We start from the raw sequence: 19,151 nt of genomic DNA on the forward strand, positions 1-19,151 counted from the left end.
TTCGCTAATCACTACCTGTTTTCAATCTGCGGTTTCTGAAAACATTTTAAGTCAGTAACCATATTTGATTTGCGCATGTTGATATTTTTTAATTTTTTTTACCCTTATATTTATCGATTTAGATATTTTCATCATAAAAAGGGTTGAATTTTGATACATTTTCTTATGTCAATAGATTGATTCACCATTATGAAATTAGTTATTGATTCTTCTAATGATAACTTTCACTCATCTCTACCGATTTTCAATCCATGATTTCTGAAAACGTTATACACCGGTAATAGTATGATTTTCACATGATAATATTTCCAAATTTATTTTACCCTTCTATTATGATTTTCACACGTTAATATTTTTGAGTTTATTTTACCCTTCTATTTATTGTTTTAATTTACCCTTCTATTTATTGTTATTTCCATCACCAATTTCCCTTAAATCTTAACTTTTTTAACATTTGATTTGTGAAATAAAGTCTAAATCAATAGCTAAATTATACTGTTATTTTTTCAATAAACACCACTGATTACAAAATTTCTGCAAGTAATCAATAATTAAGAATTTTAAAACGGGTTATTTTTAAATTTCTGCAATATTTTTTAACATTTTTTTATATGATTTTTATTGTAAAGTTGTATACTCAATTGAAGAAAAATGTCTTGCAAATTCGACTATATTAAGGATATCAATGATTTGATGGCGACATAACGTCTTGCTGCTCATATTCTTGATGTATGGATTGTCATTAATAGTAAAGGTGTTTAAAATGGGTGCAAATGTATCATACAGTTCATCATTTTTTTAATCATTTATGACTTTAAGAAATGTTTACTTATAAGTGTAATTGTGTATGACCATTGATATCCAAAATGCATGAATGTTTGTAAATCTCACCTGTAAATGAGCACCTTTTGTTGGATTTATCAGAAAAGTAGTTTTGCTTTTATTTTTATTGTACTAAAAAATATTAATACTTTTTATTTTTTAGAAGGTTTTAGTATTATTTTGTGCCTTTTATATTTATTTATTGTTTCATTCCATATATGTTTTCAGGGCTAAAAATAAGTCTTTTCAAGGTGTATAAATAAGTCGCTTTAATTGTCTTTCCATTACTTTTATTTTATTGAAAATTGGTCATGTTAATTATGTTTTCATCACAAATATATTGCAAATTTTTATATTATACATTAACACGATTTATCATTAAGTATCCCAGGCATTAGCGGGAAATTTATGACCAAATTAATATATTATTTATTTTCTAAAAATATCTCAATGTATATAATTGATATGCATTATTTTGTTTAACAATGGCTATAATGGATCAATGTATATAATTGATATGCATTATTTTGTTTAACAATGGCTATAATTGATAGGTATTATTTCTATAAATATACCAAAAATAACTATGATCAGATTAATATTTTTTTCAAATTCATTTAAACCATTGAAATCTTTTAATGATTACACTATAGTTTTTTTTAATCCATATATGATAACCTTTCAACTATTCATTTTTTTTCCATCATTATTACACGCGAAAAACTTTTTTTGAAATTGTGCCATCTTCTTTGGAATACTGCAAAACCTCTTCCACGCTTCTTCTATATAATTATAACTATACATGATGTGATATCTAATGGTTTATTCAAAAATATTACAATGCAGACATCTGAATTGTGTTCATATGATAGATGTTTTTTTAATCTTATTTTAAAAAAATTTAAATTTAAATAAATTACTTTTTTATAATTAAATAAATTACTTTTTTATAATTATATATCTATATATATATATATATATATATATATATATATATATATATATATATATATATATTTTCTAAAACTTAAGAGATTCAAAAAATTTTAAGATTATAAAATCGTATCATTTGAATCATTAAAAATGTGTAAAATCAGATTAAATAATAATAAATGTTCTATATTTTTCTGACAATTTATTTTTAAAATTGAAAAAATCAATGAATCAATAATAAATCTCCATATAAATATATAAAAAAATTTATGTGTGTTTATATTAAGGGAGCATAGTGCATATTTTAAAACCGTATTCTTAATTCTAAAATAATTGTCTTATTTGTAAAAGTATCTCTTCACATTTGAATTGGTCCCTTAAACTGACTTGATCCCATAATTTATATTTTAAAATAATTCATTTAACAATATTATTATTTTTTATAAGATAATGAATTAATTTTGTTCAAAAAAAAGATAATGAATTAATTATTGAATATTTACTGTCATGATGTTTTGCCCAATTTATTATCTCAAAATACTCCTTTTTGTAGTCTAATTTGTTAATATCTTTCGCTTTTTAATTGTCCAATCTTGGGTAATAATGATGAAATTAAATTGCATAAGAAAATAGGTTGCAATAAATTCTTCCTTTTTCATTGTAAGTTATTCCACCCAGCCATTATCTATAGTAATGATGGCTATCCATAGTAATGATGGCCTATAGCGTGCATGTTGGTAATAAATTCTTCATACAATGTTTAACTCTTCGTTTTTCTTCCCATTAAATAAAACTATTTCTTTATTTATTTTATTTTATATAAAAAACTTCTCTAAATATAATTTGAGTTGAGTATGTGGGCTAAACCGCCCTGTTTAACTCGGTCCACGTAAATCCATAAATTAATCGAATTTAGCTTTATTTATCTGCAATTATTAACATTTTCTAAGTAGCAACTAAAAAAATAGGAGAAATTTGCATATAACGCAACACAAAATATTTATTCTACTTCTCTAACTATAATGGATTAATTATGATAAATGCTAAATATAATAATAATATTTAATTTTAAAAAGTTATTTTATTATTTTAATTTAACTTGGATAATAATTAGAGCCAAGTATGCAAACCGACCCGTCCGTTTAACTCTATCCGCATAAATCCGCAAATTAAACGGTACAAATTAGTATGTTCACAATTATTAACAAGGTGTGATACGCGGTAACATTTCAAAAAATAGAATAAAATGTTCAAACATAAAATATTTATTCAAATTCTCTAGCTATAATGGATTAATTACAATAAATACTAATTATAATAATCGTATTATAATTAATATTATAAGGTTAAAGATAGAACTGTATATTTCTTTATTCCTAAACTCCACATACAAATAAAAAAACAAAAAGCTAATAATTTCAAACAAAAAATAAACCACATTGTGCGACGTGTGAAATATAAAGTATTTAATTATCTAGGTTGTATAGTCTTTTTAACAATTGAAATAAATGGGTGAGATATTGATTAAATATTATTATAGGTTTCTTTTATATGTTTTTTATTATGAAATTATTTGCTCATAAGTTTTATATATGATTTTGAGAATAAAATGTATACGATAACAATTAAATTGACTCCTGAAAAAAAAAATTCAAGTTCATTTAAACCATTGAGGTTTTTTAATCCATATATCAAATTTCTATACTCATGTTGTCATGTTGTCATTATATTTGTGTTCTAAAATTTACATTCGAAGATTTGATGTGTTTTTTAATCCATATTTTAAAAGTTTTGATTTTTTCAAAGATTTATTTTAATTTATTTATAATTAAAAATCAAAATTTAGTTAACAAATAACTTTATAAAATAAAATACAATAATAATAAATCATTAAGGAATATTTAAAAAACATAAGAAATTAATTTATTCAGTACTGTAATATTTGAACATTTTTATAATGAATTTTTTATATATTAATTATAATTAAAGACACTATTAAAGTATAATAAAGGATATTAAAAATTTCAATTATAAAAAATTGTTAGTAACTTTTTATGATAAAATGTTAACATTATACTAAAGAAATTGCTACTAATATTTATTTTTCTATAAAAAAAAACATGATAAAATTATGATTGATAAATACATAAATTTCTTATGCAAAACATACATTTTCGACGGGCCGAAACTTCTTATAAAATTACATTTAACATGAGACAATTATGATTGATGAATACATAATTTCTTATATTTATTTATTATTTATAACATTGTGCTATCCGTGCGAACGCACGGGTAGATGACTACTCATGATAGATTTATAACGATATTGTATGATGCATGCGAACGCACGGATAAATGACTACTTTATTATTTTATTTTTTACTAAAGTATATAACTCTAAGTAGATTAAATTAATATTTATATGACAATTATAATTTCAAATGTTTTTTCATTTTAATTTGCGTATCTTTTATATATATTTATTAACAATCGTTATATATTTATTTATTGCTTCATTAATCTAAACTACTAACAATAATACTATATAATTATACTAAATATAGTTTTATCTATAAATATTTTTTATTTTTTTATTTTATTTTTAAAAATATATATAATATATTAATTATAATTAAAGATACTATTAAAGTATAATAAAAGATATTAAAAACTTCCATTATCAAAAAAATGTTAGCAATTTTTTATGATAAAATTTAACATTTATACTAAAAAAAATTGCTATTAATATATTTTTAAAAAAAAAAAAACATGATACAATTATGATGTATAAATACATAAATTTCTTATGAAAAACATACCTTTTTCGATTGACCGAAACTACTTATAAAATTACATTTAACATGAGACAATTATGATTGACGAATACATAATTTCTTATATAAAAAAAATTGTTATTCTTTTTGTATTTTATATACATTTTTAACCATCACTATTATATTAATTTACTATTTATAATGACATTGTATGAACCGTGTGAACGCACGGGTAAATGATTTCTTAATTATTTTCTTTATTTTTCTACTAAAATATACATTTTTCGACAGGACAAAGCTACTTAATGTGTATATATTTTATTTACATTTTTAACCATCGTTATATTATATTTATTTACAACTGATAGATAAATACTTAATTATTTCCTTTATTTTTTATATGTACATATTAATCTATAACTGATATTTTTGAATAAATAAATCTATTAAATATATTGAAATTTTTATTTAAAATAAGTAAAAAGATTTCAAATGCTTATAATAACATAGGGGTATGAGTGACAATAAACAAAATTTGGACAAAAGAGTTTGGTACCTCTTACCAAATCAAATAAATATAATCACATATATTATATTTATTTATTATTCATAATATTGTGCAATACGTGCGAACACACGAGTAGATGACTACTCATGATAGATTATAACTATATTGTATGATTTGTGCGAACACACGGGTAGATGACTACTTAATTATTTTATTTATTTTTTCTACTATAGTATATATTTCTAACTAGATTAAATTAATATTTATTTGATAATTATAATTTCAATTGTTATTTATTTTTAATTTGTGTATCTTTTATATATAGTTATTAACCATCGTTATATATTTATTTATTGTTTATATCGACTTTGCGTGACCCGTGCGAACGCACGGGTCCATTACTAGTTTGAATGAAAAGAAGAAAAGGAAAAGGTGAGGATATGTGGGAAGTGTAGAAAAATAGTTGGTTTATGAAATGACCAAACTAACCCTTGAGTAGAAAATTAGTTAAAAAGAAAGGGCAATAATGTAATTGTGCAGGACTATTGTTTTGATTGCTAGATAGTAGATGTTTTTCCAAACGTTGTGCAATTAAATAAACAACCAATTAATTCAATTCTAAATCATAATGAATGGGTCAGAGTTACGATACATGATCACAATGGAAAGAAATATACACAATTTATTGGAGAGAGACAATTTTACTGAAAATTCGACTGAGACTTTACTAGCTCTCGCTAATAAAATTACATTGATTTATTTTACTAGTACACTTTTATAATTTCATTTTTTTTCACAATGATTTATTTTCTTAAGCCCCAAGATTTATAATTGAGAAATCTATTGACCACAAAGTTTTATTTGTTCTAAACTTTTAATACAATAGATAAAACAGGTGGAGAAGATTTATAGTCTTCCATATAATAGAAAAAAAAATAATAATGAAGGAGTAAGAAGTCAAGAATATTGCAACAACAAAAACACACACACAAAGTACACAAATATGACAAAGAAACACATGAAATTGTAAATATATGGGGCCAATGAATAATTAACATTCTAAGGGCACTGAAAACCAGAGTTGTTCAATCCACAATTGTTGAGAATGACACTCAAAGCAATAGGAACATCAAGGTGAAGACCAAGGACATTAGCTTTAAGGGCAGTGCAAAGGCAAGCAGCAACTTCAAGATTAGCAAGACCTTTAATTAGGGAGCAACAAGGGAGTGTTGGTGGAGACCCCACTTTAGCCTTTACCAAGTTCAACACATTTGCACACACACCTAATTTAAGTGCATTTATAGGACATGTAGCCTTTGGATAAGGGTCAACTATTGGGTTTGGGATTGGGACTGGGATTTCAGGGATAACATAGTTGGAGTTCACCATAGTGATGAAGAAAAAATTGAGATATAGAAAAAATGCCACACTAATAATCTTAGAAGCCATTTGACAAAAATAATTAGTTTTGCTATAGGATGCTTGTGGATTAGTATTAATTTGAATGATGAAAAATTAGTGAGATTAGAGGGGATTTATATGTGTTTGGATTATGTTAAGTTAATTAAAAATTAATTAGTTAAGTAAACCCGTGAACACTTAATGGAAGAATATGATTGAGATTAGAGATTCTTAATTTCCAAGCTGGCACCCTGGCAAGGCAACACGAGTTTCTAAGATAATTGTGTGAAATTTTGTTGTTTATTATAGAGTTACTATAGCATCAAATGTGTATAGTTGGTTTTTTTGGATGGCTTGACATAAATAATGTTTGATGAATAAAAATATATTAAATATAGTACGTGAATATTTTGATATATGTATAAATACATCAGAAGGTTACAAATATAAGATAAAATAATCACATAAATCAAAATGAAACTAGCTGGATGGACCACTACCATGTAAGGCAAAGAGAATAACTTATCATTCAATGCCAAATTAATAGTCATGAGTATAATGGAGTTTTTCACGAGACTTTTGTATTGGGTATTATTTGTTTGTGGGCTTTTATTATTCCTTATCATGTGATTAGAAAGCTAATATTTGAAAAAATTTAGCCAATACCTTAAAAATTGTATCTTCACGATTACATTTTACACTGATTTCTCTTTAGGCGCTCGTGTGTGTAATATATATATATATATATATATATATATAAAATCAACAAAAATTTGTCATTTGTTTTTAAAGAGATTTGGTGAAAAGTGAGAAAAATGTACTGAAATTTTATATTTGAACTTCAATATTTATAATTTTTTTAATGTATAATAGAAATTATATAATCAAGACTATACATATATAGTAGTACATGTAATACCTGTCAAAAAAAAAGTAGTACATATAGTAGGCAAACATGCAATAAATTATGCCGCTACCTCATTTTGGATGGCAAAATCAGTCCTCTTAAAAACTATATTCATGATCTTAGGTGACACAATTTTGCTACGCAAGAGCATTTGCACAAACGCTCCTCATATCTCATCTACATTTTTATCTTCTTTGGGGGAGTGAACTTCTATTGACACTGTCAAATGTTGTGGACGTCATCCTCTAATGTTTGATTATAACGACGTAACTCGTCCATGGCAGCACGCATCTTCACCTAGGCGTTGGCATCACCGCTACTGCTAGTACCTTATGGCGTAAGAGATGGGACTCTCATGTTGACCATGGCTAAATGCAGCTAGGTGCATAAGTGTAGGCTAAAAGCGAGGAGCGTGATGGTGATGAAGATGGTGTGGCCTAGATTGGTTTTATTGGGGTCGCACGGTGGACGTCATTGTACTAGTAAAAAAGTATAGGTGTTCGTGTTCCCCCTACAAGGGCAGAGAGACTTAGAGGCCTTTGTAGGTATATTATAATATATGGTAGTTAGGACTTGTCTAGACGGAGAGAAGTCATATACAATTATGTATTATGGTGGCTTTAGGAGTCCTACTCACGTGAGATGAGAGGCTTTGCAGATGATTAGTGTACTTGTTGTATAAGTGAATGGGTATGGGTAGTATGTGTTATGACCTTGTTAAACGCTAGGCTTTAGGATGAAATGATCTGTCCTTTTTCCCTTTAGGGGAGAGTATTTATATAGGCCCTTTCGGCCTAGGGTTTGAGTAACCCTGAGTGGCGACAACTACTCCCTCTAATTAGGAGAAGTTAGTGAATGACTCCCTTTCCTTTTATTAGTGTCCTTACATGTCATCGGTACCCTCGGATGAGTCTTCAAGTTATCGCCTAGGTGGTCAATTCTCGGGAAAAGGCACCCTAGTTTTGAACCTTCATAAATATAACATTATAGTATGTAAGAATAGTTTGGGGGCATTCAGTTGACCCGACAAGAAGCATATAGTACATTTTAAAATGTGGTCGTTCGTGTTGTTGGTGCCATGAGTCCTAGAATCACACAAGTATCTTTTATGGCAGTGATTACAAGTTGCAATTGGTGCATTAGCTATATCATCAAGTATTCGATTAAAGTGTTTCCAACAAGAAGATGATAATTGAGGACCACGTGTATTAAGTTTCCTTTTTCTTTGTAACTTAACTATTGACTGATTCAGGTCCAACGACTTCATTTGTTGTTGTTGCACCAATTTCATTATTAACTTTTGAGTAGGTAGATTTTAATTGGGCTGACACATCATTAAAATAATGAAAGAGTCTTAATAAACAACTACGAACCACATTACACGTTAACATTTAAGCCATAGCTAAATACCTAGTCCAAATACATTTATCCTAACAATTCTGCACATTTGTTGTCTCATATACTAATCAATAACACATACAATACGAAACAATTCCATTTGTTCTAATTTTCTTCTTGTTTTTTTTCCAAAAGTCTTTTCATTCCTAAATTTTGTCTCTAGACATCATAGAGTTAGTTGTTTATTATACTAATCACAATGATAGTGCTTTTAGATTATGATGTTGGTCGTGGTGGAGTAAGTGAATGACTGGCAGCTAGGATTCTTAGATGAGGGAATGTGAAGGTAAATAGTGGAAAAGAACATGTTTTGTGTGTTAAGTGAAAGTGTGGTTAAAAGTATACCACTTATTAACCCTAATGTAAACGGCATTATTTTGCATATCAAACTACTCAGACATGTTTGGGTACCCTAAATACGTTCTATTTATTCAGACCCGCCCATTAATATTCGTCCCAAACCACTAATTTGACCGATCACTCGTAGTTCCATATAAATCTGTCCAAACCCTCTTATTTTTTTAGAATATCTCAATCCACCCCTTAATACTCTTAAGCACCTAGTGCAATTCTATTTTTGTCTCCTGCTTCTGGAGATACATATCAGAAAGCACCTATTTTTGGTCAAATTTTGGTTTTTTCCGAAGGAGCATCTACGAAAGTATTTTAAACTGAGAAAACTTCAAAATAATTCAACATTCCGTAGATGCTCCTCCAGAAAAATTAATTTTTGACCCAAAAAAAGTGCTTTCTGATTTATATATATGAAAATAGAGGGTATTTTTGAAAGTGCACGAGGTGTCTAAAAACCCCAAAATGATCAGGTAAAAGTTTTTTTTTTTTTTTGGGTTTTTTTTTCAAGATGGACTAATTTTTATTTCCAGCCCTAGCATCAACTAAACAACTTTTGACACCAAAAGTTGAAGCACAGGAATTTATACAGTAAACAATGTCTTATTCAAATTATTTACAATTATGAAAAGTAAACAGATAATACCTTGTATTTTATTTTTTATTGATTAATAAAGTAGAAAAATGATTAATAAGCTATAAGTTGTTAATATCATACATTTTTTTTGGAGTTAATGAAATTATAAAAATGGTTTAAGACACAATTTTATATTTATATTAGAAAATAATTCTTTATATCTATCAAAAAATATATAGTTATAATAAAAAATATTTTTAAAAAGTTAGTTTCAAAAATACATTGAATGGTGTATGATGTCAACTTTTGGTGTCAAAATAAAAAAGAATTATATAATATATATACAACGTATCTTCTCAATAAGTGAAGTCATATTCCAAGGGGAATCTCTACATACATCTCCTTCATTTCTCCATTCAAAAGTATTCAATTTTCTTTCTGCAAACAATTGGTCTACAATACAAAACTGACCATTTAGTTAAACTTTCAGTACAAGAACATGCCCTATTAAGAATGGTATATCATCTAAAAAAGTTCATTATTGAGATGAATCAAAATGAAAAATGACCAAGTAATAATGAGTATGTGAAATTATACATGGACCATAATTATGATTATCAAATTTCACCTTGCTCCTTTACTTCACTCATGGAAACATTGTTGGCATTGCTCAATGCATTTCCAAGGCTGTTGAAGGACCCATTTCTATACAGATTATCCAATTCATCAAAGTAAGGGCAAGTTTTACTATTTAGAGGCCGTTTCTTGCCACTCCCAACTGTTCTCTTGTAGTACTTGTTGATGTTTTCCCATTTCTCCTTACACTTTTTCGCGGATCGATTGTAACCCTTTCCACGCAATGCTTCTGATATCTCCTCCCATATCGATCCTTTCGTTCCCGTTAGACCGCCACCAAACCTGTGTTCCAACGCAGTTCTTACCGATATGAGTGCCTGTACTTCAACATCCGGCCATCTATTATTGCTCAGATCGCCGTTGAAATCTCTTTTGTTGTTGTCTTCTTTTTTTCCGCTTCCTTCTCCTGGTTGATAAATCTGAATTTCATGGCCTAATAAGTTCATAGCTTGTTGAGGAATCTGAATTTCCTGGCCCAAAAGCTTCTGAATGAACGATATTAAGGCTAAACTACGGGACCTTTCTTGCGCTCTAGCTTCGTCTTCTTTCCTAAATCTTTCCATCTCCTCGCGCCTCCATTCGTCTTCTCTCTTCGTTCTTTCTTTCTCCGTCTTCTCTATCATTTCCACCAATTCCTTATGCATCTGCTCTTGCTTTTCCATCACCCTCTTAACCAAACCTTCTACAAAACTTTCAAGCTTTCTCGCCGACTTTTTCCTTCTCTTTCTCAAGCCAAATTCTTTAGTACTTCCCGATGAATTGTCTACGTCGTCATCATCATCTTCATCATCCAAAGACGAACTGAAATAATGAAAACTCACATTCATAATCTATCCATTAACAAGAATTTGGGATAATAGTTTCATTCAATATATCCTTTATCCAATATGCTACAAAAACAAAAAAAAAACTTGTTCTCACGTCAAAACTCAAGAAATAAAGCATAGTTTTTTGCAACCGAAATCCCTATCACCAAAACTCCCCAACCAGTCCTCCACCAGTCCGCATATTCTAGTTCAACTGGCAGAAACCGATATTATTCTAGTTCAACCGGTAGAAACCGATATTATTCTAGTTCAACGGGCAGAAACCGATATTGATAGGTTGGAAGTCATCACCAGGATTCAAACTCCGATACTCAAGATCGTGAGATTGTATGTGAGTTTCTAGTAGTTATTACTACCTCGTTGACAAACTCAACAACAAAATCTCTTCAACCTTGTCAAAATTGTCATCACCACAAATCACTTTTTTCCTATTCAGTAAAAAAAATGGCTTTTTTCTAACGTGCTTAATTCCACAAAGATATTCAAATTCAAATTGAAATAAATAATTCAATAAAACAGATAGAACTGAAAGTAAACCTAGTTTTATAATCATAGATTCTAAACAAATAAAAATGTAAAAAGCTGGTAACTTTTACGATAATAAAAAAAAAACAAAAAAACTTTACCAGCTAGAGACAAAGAACTAACCCGGGTTCCTGTTTATTATGCAACGGAGGATGACCCGACCCAGATTCAGTCGGGTCCTGCGTCTGAGTGGAAGGTTCTGGAGGGTGAAGGTTGGAAGGGGACTGAGCATTTACTAGGTGAGAAGGAGGAGGAGGAGGGACGGACCTGATGGGGCGGAGCTTTTGAGGATTGTGGCGGTTGGAGAGGAGGCCGGCTGCGAAGAGAAGGTCGCCGGTGTCGGGAAATGGAGCGACGTGGTCGGCGGCGAAGAGGTCCATGGTATGGTAAAAAAAACAATGGCCGCGGCGTGAGGGTTTTGGTGAGAGGTGAAAATGGAGTTGAAACGGCGGTTACTGTTGGTAAGAAAATAAAATCTAATGCTTTTTATATTGCGTTAAAAACTTTAGTAAATTGGTATTATCACTAGTAGAAGAGTATAGTCTATGGTGTAGAAATTGTAGGACACTATTACATGTTTTAGGTAAGGGTGTTTTTGACTTAAATTATGTATATTTTTTTTAAAATTTTGGTATTCGGTCTTGCGACCGACTAATTTAAGAGGGATCAATTTCACCGTCCATTAGTGGGGATCCGATTAAAACCTAATGTTTTTGACTTAAATTAACACTTGAATTTTTTTCAATGTTATATCATGTAATTATATAACTTCAATCAAGTCTTATTATTTCTTTTAAGGTTATAAATAGATTGAAGTTATGTCATATTCAGAGTTACTAACAAACAGTTTGTGCAAGAAATTTTTTTAAATGATGCTAAACGAATTCAAATGTCAATGATGGGAAACTTAAATACTTCCTACGACTTCAAATTCATCAAACTAAGGAAGAAACTTTCATCAATCAAGCCAAATATTACAAAGAATTACTAAAGACGTCTGACATGGAGAAGTTGAAAGTAATAGCAACTCCAATGTCAACATCATGCAACCTTGACAATGACGAAAATGGAAAATCAGTTGAGGAAAGCAAATACCGAGGTATGATAGACTCTCTTCTCTATCTCACTGCATTTTGTCCTGCTATCAAGTTTGTGATGGGTCATCATAAGGGAGAAACATTCACATTGAGTTAGACATTAATCTAAAGATCAAAGACTCACCCAAACAAGTGAGAGAGACATCACATATTCATCAAAAACCTCAAGGTGATAGGTGTATAGGTTATCTCACTTATATAGTGTTCAACCTTCACTTTTCTAAGTAATGTGGGACTTAGAACTCACACTTGTTTCTCAACATAGCTCACATTTGTTTCTTAACAGTTTGTTGTATGTCTATCTGCTCGCTTTCAAGCATCCCCGAGATAATCGCATCTCATTGTGGTCAAACGCAACATGAGATATCTCACCGACACATAACAGATGGATTTGTGGTACCCCCAAAGGAGCAGATTATGACTTAGTTGGATACACCGATTATGATTTTGCTGGGTGTAGATTGGATAGGAAAAATACAAACTATACGTGTAAATTGGATAAGGAGTTTGAGAAAGTCTTTGAAAATTTCTAACTAGTCACAATATTATAAAATGTTTACCTATGATTTTTTTATATTTTAAGACAATTATGAGTAAAGCCAAAAGAAAATTTTGAAGAGTAATAAAAAAAAGTTAAATCTAAAATGAATATTTGCGAACACTGTCGAGATCATTTGAAAATGAGTAATTCAGATAATAGTTTATTGGTACAACTAAGGATGATAACGAGGCATAACGGTGATGGTTCTTACATTCTTTTTAACTAAATTTAACTTTCGATAAATATTCATTATACCTTTTGTTCTAGGTTGTCCGTAAATCCCATAAGACAAGGGTCTAATAGTGAAACAGTGGAGCACTGAATGTAGAGCAGCCATACCCCTTCCTCCCAATGAGCATGCAATCCTTCACACGAATGTCATGCCAACCACTTAGATCAATCTAACAGATGATTGCATGCCATGTCATTCCACAGGCATTCAGTTGCCAACCATTTCTCTTATTTAGAGGAAAATATGCCACTTTCACATGTATTCAAAGTATTTCTCATTCAAACACCATTGTTAATTCTTATACTTATTTGAGAGTTGGAGTGTTAGTAAAGTGACTATCATTTACAATTAGACAAATCAATTTCTATTATTAATAAAGTGATTATCATTTACAACTAGACAAATCAATTTCTACAGTTAGTAAAGTGACTATCAATAACAACTAGACAAATCAATTTCTATTGTTAGTAAAGAGTCTATCATTTACAAATAGGGGTGGGAATAGGCCAGGCCGACCTACAGGGGCCTATAGCCTAGCCTACTTAAGGCCAGGTCAGGCCAGGCCTATTTGATAAAAATGTCAAGCTTGGGCTTTTTTAAAAGCCTATTTAATAAAATAGGTCAGGCCCAGGCTATTAAAAAAGCCTATAAAGCCTTGTAGGCCGGCCTATATTTTCATATATATTAAAATTAGTCTAAATAGGTTGGCTTATATATGCATGTATATTAGAAAAAGTGTTAAATAGATTGGTCTATATATGCATATATATTAGAAAAAAATGCTAAATAGGTCGGTCTAAATGTTCATATATATGCGACCTATAAGGCTTCTTAAGTAATATGAATTAATTGAAAATATTAATAAAAAAGAGGCTTTTAAATAGGCTTTAAGGTCAGGCCAGGCTTTTAAAAAGGCCAGGCCAGGCTGAAAAAACGAGCCTATAGTAGGCCATAGGCCAGGCTCAGGCCTTGTAAGTTTATCGTAGGCCAGGCCCAGGCCTTATAAAGCCTAGCCTAGCCTAGCCTATTTCCACCCCTATTTACAAATAGACAAATCAATTTCTATTGTAGTAAATTGACTATCATTTAATTTGAAGGGATTTGGGTTCGAGACCCTATTGGTATAAATTTTGTATTTTTTATTTTAAAATTTTGTATTTTTTATTTTAAATTCAGAATTGTTTAAGATTACTAAAAATTATGGGAATTACTTATCATGAATGTACTTTGTTCTAGTGGTAAAGACATAATATATGATTTAAAGGGACTGAATTCAACTCCTTATGTGGCAGTCCAGTCAAGTTTTAAAACTAGAAGAAAAAAACCAATTTAAAAAAATATTAACAGAATGACTAATATGATCGGTTAAATTTTTATCCAAAACAATAAATTTTGAAAATAAAAAGAATTTAATGAAGCATACGACAGTGTTTTAAAAACATGTTCGGTCATCAAACTAGTGAGGGTACTGGGTCACTAGTTCATTGGTTGAACCATTGGGTCACTAGTCGATCCGCATGACTAAATCGGATTAAACCGGATAACTCAGTTGAATAAACCAGTCTCTATTGCAATACTATATATTTATTAAATCGGTCGAACCGGATGACTTAGTCTCTAAGAAATATCACAACACCTATAAAATTTTACAATTTTAAAATATCATAATTTCACATGTTTATTTTTTACATTCAAATTCTAATTATAATCATCACTCACAACAAAATAATACAAAATCTAAATTTAAATAAATTTTAAACCAAGTCTAACTGCAAACAGGGGAGAAGTTGTTATAAATAAGGTTTGGATAAAGTCTAATTATATTTTTTATAAAAAAAATTATGAAAACGGTCTCGTTTTGTGCGGAAAAAAGAGTATATATTTAAACATCGGTTTTTTAAAATCGCCTGTTCACTAGTTTTGACCGGTTTTGACCGATTATCACCGGTTCAATACCATATCCGGTTCAACAATTAGACCAAATCGGTGACTCCTCCAATTCCCGACTATCCAATTCGATCGACCGGTTCGGTCCAGTTTTTAAAACAGCTAATGTTTTCTTCACATTAGCAATTATAATTAGAATTAGTTTCTTTGTAAAAATGGAGAAAAGGGTAGAGGGAAATCTAAACAAATTTGATCTCAAATTCAATACGGTTGAAATGGAAACTCTTGCCATCTTGAATCCACTTTTTTATCTTTCAATTTTCATCCCACCCCACTCAAATAAAAATAATTCCAACCTCCCTTACTTCATTTTTCAACCTTCAACGTCAAAAACATGATGCTCAGATCGCTCCCAAAGCTCTCAATCATCTTCCCTTCGAGCACCAATCCTCGTCATCTCGCAAATGCTGCTCAACGCTTTATATCTTCAGGTACCAGAAAAACAACAATTACAAGACCCACTTCAAGAGGTAATTCCTCAATTTCAAATCAAATCAACCTTAACCTCTTATAAATCACTCGCCTTTAATTCTCCATTTCTATTATTCACCTAAAATAACTATAGATACTCAATTTCACTGATTGAAACTATATACTAGTTTTTTTTAATTAATTGGGGAAGTATGAAATAATCATTATTTCCTAAGATCAATATATAATTATAGAAAATCTTATGTGGTTTACGTGTTAAGTTTTTTTGGTAATTAAGAGGGCCGAAGCCCCAAAAAAACAGAAAACTACACAGAAACGACTCTAGCAGTCAAGTGACCTCTAGCGTCTTCATCTAAGAGACGAATTAAACTAGAAGGAGGAGAAACAAAACAAATAAAATTCTCCTGAGCCTTGCAACCAATATCAGCCATCGCATCCACACATCGGTTGGTTTCCCTAAAAGAATGAGTAACACTAACATTTTCAGAATCTCCCATGAGTCTACGAATTTGGGAGATCATTGTTAAGCTCTCCCGATCATTTGAATTCCCTTTTTTGATAGCATGGACCACCAGGATAGAGTCCACGACTTCAATATCCGAATAGAATTTAAGTTAGTTCAGTTGGTAGTTGTGCGGGGATAACGACTTCAATATCCGTATAGAATTTAATGTTTCTTTTTCTCAATTTTTGTTGATAGTTAAGATTGGAGTGAGTACCCCGATTCCAATTCGATGCATGTCAAACTCACCAATCTCATCACAGAATGCATCAGAAGATCCACTTCAACGGAGTAAACTATTAACATCAACAGATGATTATTATGGTGGTGTTATTGTGGAACTGGATCAGCCTATTGATTCTACAACGTTCGTCTCAAGTCTTCGAGCTTCAATTTTACATTGGAAGAAACTGGTATTCTTTCATAAGTGTTGTTTATAAACTACTGTTATCCTATTTTCCATGAACAATTCTGCATTACAAAAAAACCGATTTTGTAGCATTGAATTAGACATCATTTTGAATCTGCATTACCTTAGTCAAAGTGATTGGACTCTCCGGAGAGTAATAAATCGAAACAAACAAATAGGCTTGCCACTTATGTGCAATAAAACTCTAGTTTTTTTATCCTTACATATGTGCTAGGAATCTAGAATCTGTGACAAAAAATTTATTTCAGTTATCGAATAAACATTGTCTTGCAGGGCAAGAAGGGAGTTTGGATAAAATTACCTATCGATCTAGTCAATCTTGCTGAAGCTTTAGTTAAGGTGACTCGATTGCTTACAATATTGATAAATATTGTCATGTATCAATTTTATGGATCAGACATTCTTTCAATGACACTTTATGCAGGAAGGTTTTTGGTATCACCATGCAGAACCAAACTATTTAATGCTTGTAAATTGGATTCCCGAAAGTCCAAATACTATTCCAGCAAATGCCACACACAGGGTCGGCATCAGTTCATTTGTCGTGAATGAAAAACACGAGGTATTTCCTTGCTATTAAATCTTGACCATAATGTATTGCAACTTCATAATCAAAATTGTAGTTAATTCGAAGCACTACCTTGAAGTTTGAGGGTTGTATTGTATCTTTATTCTCTCACCTATTCCTCCCACATATCTTATCACTGTGACTGGTTCATTATCTGAAATTGCGCGGGAAGAAAAGTAACATGTCTTCACTAATATAAAATTTTCATATAGTCATAGGTCTATTTGCAGCTAATATGTTGTTTTGTCGTGGTTCATTGATATTAGGTACTAGTTGTTCAAGAAAATAGTGGACAATTTCAAGGAACAGGAGTCTGCTAATATGTTGTTTTGTCGTGGTTCATTGATATTAGGTACTAGTTGTTCAAGAAAATAGTGGACAATTTCAAGGAACAGGAGTCTGGAAATTCCCTACGGGAGTTGTTGATCAGGTAAATTATGCTTGATAGCTTTCTCATTTTAGTGTAAGATAATATGCTCTGTGTCAGTCTACTTGTTTAACTTATACAGGGAGAAGATATATGTGTAGCAGCAGTAAGAGAGGTCAAGGAAGAGACGGGAGTAAGTCATTATTATGCATTGTGACAATTACATGTGGACTAGTCCATGAAGTTTTCGGTTACTTTAGCCTAATAGCACGTGGTTCTTTCAATTTTATAGGTTGATTCAGAATTCCTTGAAGTATTAGCATTCAGGTAGCATACTTGTATGAACCTATTATCAATTCAGAACACAAGTTCCAATGATTGAAAATGGATGTTCTTCCTTTGAAGTTTCATGGATTTTTGTTGGTGAAGCATTTAGATGACTGAGCATTCTTTTTTCCTTTCATCTGAATACCTGACCAACAGACAAAGTCATAATTCATTCTTTGCGAAGTCAGATTTATTCTTTTTGTGTATGTTGCGGCCCCTTTCTTCCAAGATCCAAATTCAGAACTTAGAGCTAGAGGGTGCACAGGTTATGATAATTTTAGTTCATCTCTTAAAGCTAAACCGTATTTCTGGTTTTTAAAATGTTCAATAGTCAATGGATCATAAACTTCTTGGTATTGTTCTTAACTGCAGTGGATGCCATTTGTGGAATACACAGCTCAGCCAATTATGCAAAAGAGCGATCTTTTAAAGTGTATCAACGATATTTGTTTGGCCAAGATTGATGGGCGATATACTGGATATACTCCTGTACCTACATTATCAAGTTTCTCTGATCAGCAGTTTTATATGTACTTGAATGCTGGAGCATTGAAAAAATCCAGCTCTTGAAAAGCATCATCAAAAGGTTAAACAACTAGGTAGCATATTCAATCTTTGGTTACCTTGTAATGGTGTATTTATAAAAGAATAATGATGGTCTTCATCAGGTAAATTACAATGATTTAACTTTACTACTGGCTTTGTCAATCGAAAGAAATTGCAATGATAATCAAATTCAGTTTATGTTAAAGATGGTTGGAGAAAAGTTAATCCTTACTTTTTAACACAGGATAATATGCTTGTCTGATTCAATTATTATAAAAAAAGCTCTTCAAAACAATTATTGATTTTTTTTTGACAACGCAAAACAATTATTTTTGTTATTGAGCAACACAAGTTTAAAAAAAGGTTATATTTATAGGTGTGACTGTGTGGCACTTTTGGTGATGTTTACCTTTCAACTATTTTTATTATTTTTTTTATATACAGGACTTGAATTATAAATTTTATATAATTGATTTGAGTCTAATTTAACTTGAACTAAT

The 19,151-nt window shown here is 30.3% G+C and overlaps 3 protein-coding genes across 3 annotated transcripts; 1 reads left to right on the forward strand and 2 right to left on the reverse strand.

Moving 5' to 3' along the window:
• Positions 1–5,871: 5,871 nt before the first annotated feature.
• LOC131599841 (14 kDa proline-rich protein DC2.15-like) lies at positions 5,872–6,553 on the reverse strand. The gene has a single exon (XM_058872095.1). The coding sequence runs from the start codon at positions 6,487–6,489 to the stop codon at positions 6,100–6,102; it is 390 nt and encodes a 129-aa protein (XP_058728078.1). The 5' UTR covers positions 6,490–6,553; the 3' UTR covers positions 5,872–6,099.
• A 3,441-nt stretch (positions 6,554–9,994) lies between these two features.
• On the reverse strand, positions 9,995–12,171 carry LOC131599842 (trihelix transcription factor DF1). The gene is made up of 2 exons (XM_058872096.1): positions 11,786–12,171; positions 9,995–11,111 (listed from the first exon to the last, which is right to left on the reverse strand). Exons 1-2 carry the CDS (start codon positions 12,040–12,042, stop codon positions 10,292–10,294), a joined length of 1,077 nt encoding a protein of 358 aa, XP_058728079.1. The 5' UTR covers positions 12,043–12,171; the 3' UTR covers positions 9,995–10,291.
• A 3,517-nt stretch (positions 12,172–15,688) lies between these two features.
• LOC131599844 (nudix hydrolase 2-like) lies at positions 15,689–18,856 on the forward strand. Its single transcript, XM_058872097.1, has 9 exons — positions 15,689–15,949; positions 16,612–16,826; positions 17,117–17,182; positions 17,268–17,405; positions 17,764–17,841; positions 17,921–17,971; positions 18,071–18,105; positions 18,262–18,370; positions 18,478–18,856. The coding sequence occupies exons 1-9, from the start codon at positions 15,814–15,816 to the stop codon at positions 18,673–18,675; spliced, it is 1,026 nt and encodes a 341-aa protein (XP_058728080.1). The 5' UTR covers positions 15,689–15,813; the 3' UTR covers positions 18,676–18,856.
• The last annotated feature ends 295 nt before the right edge of the window (positions 18,857–19,151 follow it).

Source organism: Vicia villosa, linkage group LG4, assembly GCF_029867415.1.
Source record: "Vicia villosa cultivar HV-30 ecotype Madison, WI linkage group LG4, Vvil1.0, whole genome shotgun sequence".
NCBI lineage: Eukaryota > Viridiplantae > Streptophyta > Magnoliopsida > Fabales > Fabaceae > Vicia > Vicia villosa.